This window comes from Solanum tuberosum, unplaced genomic scaffold, assembly GCF_000226075.1.
Source record: "Solanum tuberosum cultivar DM 1-3 516 R44 unplaced genomic scaffold, SolTub_3.0 scf00392, whole genome shotgun sequence".
NCBI lineage: Eukaryota > Viridiplantae > Streptophyta > Magnoliopsida > Solanales > Solanaceae > Solanum > Solanum tuberosum.
The window spans coordinates 270,837-273,058 of NW_006239342.1; the positions used below are offsets into that span (position 1 = coordinate 270,837).

The following is a 2,222-nucleotide window of genomic DNA, read 5'->3' on the forward strand; positions in this document are numbered from 1 at the left end:
CCCCCCCCCCCCCCCCCCCCCCCACCCCCAAAGAAAATGAAAAGTAGAATTATCCAAATTATTTTAAGTTGCTGTCATAAAAAACTATACAGAACAGTGTAGTTTGTGGTGGGGGATGGATAGGATCTGAATTTAGATTAATCAGATCTAATAATAAAATATTGGGCATAGAGTGAAAAACCAAAAGAATAAATTAAAATGGAATTATTTTATTAAAGAATAATATTAGAAAAATGATACCTCAATCAAGCAACCATTTTGGAGAGAGAAATCAGTTTGCAGAATTCTCTGAGAACCAATTGAAGATCTTCTTCTATCACTGTCCAAGTTAGATCTCTCCATTCTCTGCCAAAATTCACCATTAAACACACAAACAAACATCAGAAAAAACTTCAAAAAAGAAGCAATTATTTTTCAAGAAAATTTGAATCCCACTTCAGAAACAGTGCTGTGAAACAAAAAAGAGATTAAAGAAGCAATTTTTCTCAAGAAAATTTGAACCCCACCTCAAAAACATGGCAATACAACAAGAATAACATATCTAATGTATTCTCACAAGTTGGGTACGGAGGATAGAATATACGCAGACTTTACCTAACTCGTGGAGATAGAGAGACTAGCTACTTTTGAAAGACTTTCGACTCAAATAACACATAACAAAGCAGTTAAAAAGAAGAATGCAACATGAGGACTTCCGAGAAATCACCCATCCTAGTACTACCCTTGCTCAAGCATGCTTAACTTCGAAGTTCAGATGGGATCCAATGCATTAGTACTAGTATGGTCACATACCTCAGCAACATGGCAATGAAAAGAAAAAAAAATCAATTTTTATCAAGAAAATTTAACCCCACTTCATAAACAGAACAATGGAAACAAAATACAGAAAAAAGAATCATTTTTTATCAAGAAAATATGAACCCCACTTCATAAACAGAACTATGGACACTTCATAAGCAGAAAAAAGAATCAATTTTTCTCAAGAAAATATGAACCCCACTTCATAAACAGAACTATGGAAACACAAAAACGGAAAAAAGAATCAATTTTTATCAAGAAAATTAGAACCAACAAAAACAGAAAAAAGAATCAATTTTTATCAAGAAAATTAGAACCCCACTTCATAAACAAAATAAAGAATAATTTTTTCTCAAGAAAATTTGAACCCCACTTCATAAACAGAACTATGGAAACACAAAAACGGAAAAAAGAATCAATTTTTATCAAGAAAATTTGAACCCCACTTGATAAACAGAAAAAAGAATCAAAGAAAATTTGAACCCCACCTCAGAAACTGGACTAATTTGAGAAGGATGAGAAGCAAGAGCACCAAATTTTGATGATGACTTCAAAAAATTCTCCTCCTTTTTAGGTATAGGAAGAAGAACCCCATTGATTTCCCACAAAGTAGCACCAAGTTTTCTTGCTGAAACTGACAAATCAGTAGCAGTTCCTTTTGCTGTTTGCTGCTGTAGATTCTTGAATAACTTACTACTATTTCCACTATCATTCTGCAATGATGGTGACCTTGAATTCATTTTCCACAATGGTACTGGTGTTGTACTATTTGACCCTCCTCCTCTTTTTCCTACCAAAACTGCCCTTTTTAGCCTATAACTTTGTACTAATGAAGATGAAGATGATGATGATCCTCCCCTTTTCCTCACCTTATTGTTGCATTCTTCTCCATTCCAATTTTGCCTAATCATAATTTTTTTAATTTTTTTTTTTTTTTGAAGAAATTAATGAATCATAGTACTAAAAACCAAGAAAAAGGGCTTTGTTGGGAGACAATATTTTTACAGATCTAAAGTTAGAGAAATAGAGATATTTATTTACCCTTTTGTACTTTGAATATTTTCTTGGGAATGAAAAAAAATAGTCACTTTATCAGTCAAAAAAGAGAAGAGAATAGGAAGAAGAAGATCCGAGAAAAGAAAAAAAAAGTTTAGTGTGTAATTTGAAGATACTAATAAATGATTGCCATGCAAATTAGAACCCTTTATAAAGTTTTGGACTTTGTTTTTTGAAAATTCCAAAGAGGGAAAAAAAAAAAAGAGAAATGAGAAGTGTTCAAAGGCAAAGACTTGATCTTGAAGAGTTCTTTTCTTGGAAAAGTGATGGAAACAAGAAGAGAGAGTTCAAGAGTGTAATGTTGTTTCTTTTTCATGTAAAAGGAGAACAGTTTTGTAAGGTGGGGTTGGGGGTAAGGGGTAGGATAG

General features: G+C 32.7%; 1 protein-coding gene across 1 annotated transcript in view; it reads right to left on the reverse strand.

Moving 5' to 3' along the window:
* The window catches only part of LOC102595958 (uncharacterized protein At5g41620), a 4,647-nt gene extending 2,481 nt beyond the window's left edge, over nucleotides 1-2,166 (reverse strand). The window contains exons 1-2 of the mRNA XM_006362802.2: nucleotides 1,287-2,166; nucleotides 241-345 (exon numbers count right to left, since the gene is read on the reverse strand). Of these exons, the coding sequence (XP_006362864.1) occupies nucleotides 241-345; nucleotides 1,287-1,709 (528 nt within the window). The 5' untranslated portion in view covers nucleotides 1,710-2,166. The remainder of the gene's footprint in view (nucleotides 1-240; nucleotides 346-1,286) is intronic.
* Between the last annotated feature and the right edge of the window lie 56 nt (nucleotides 2,167-2,222).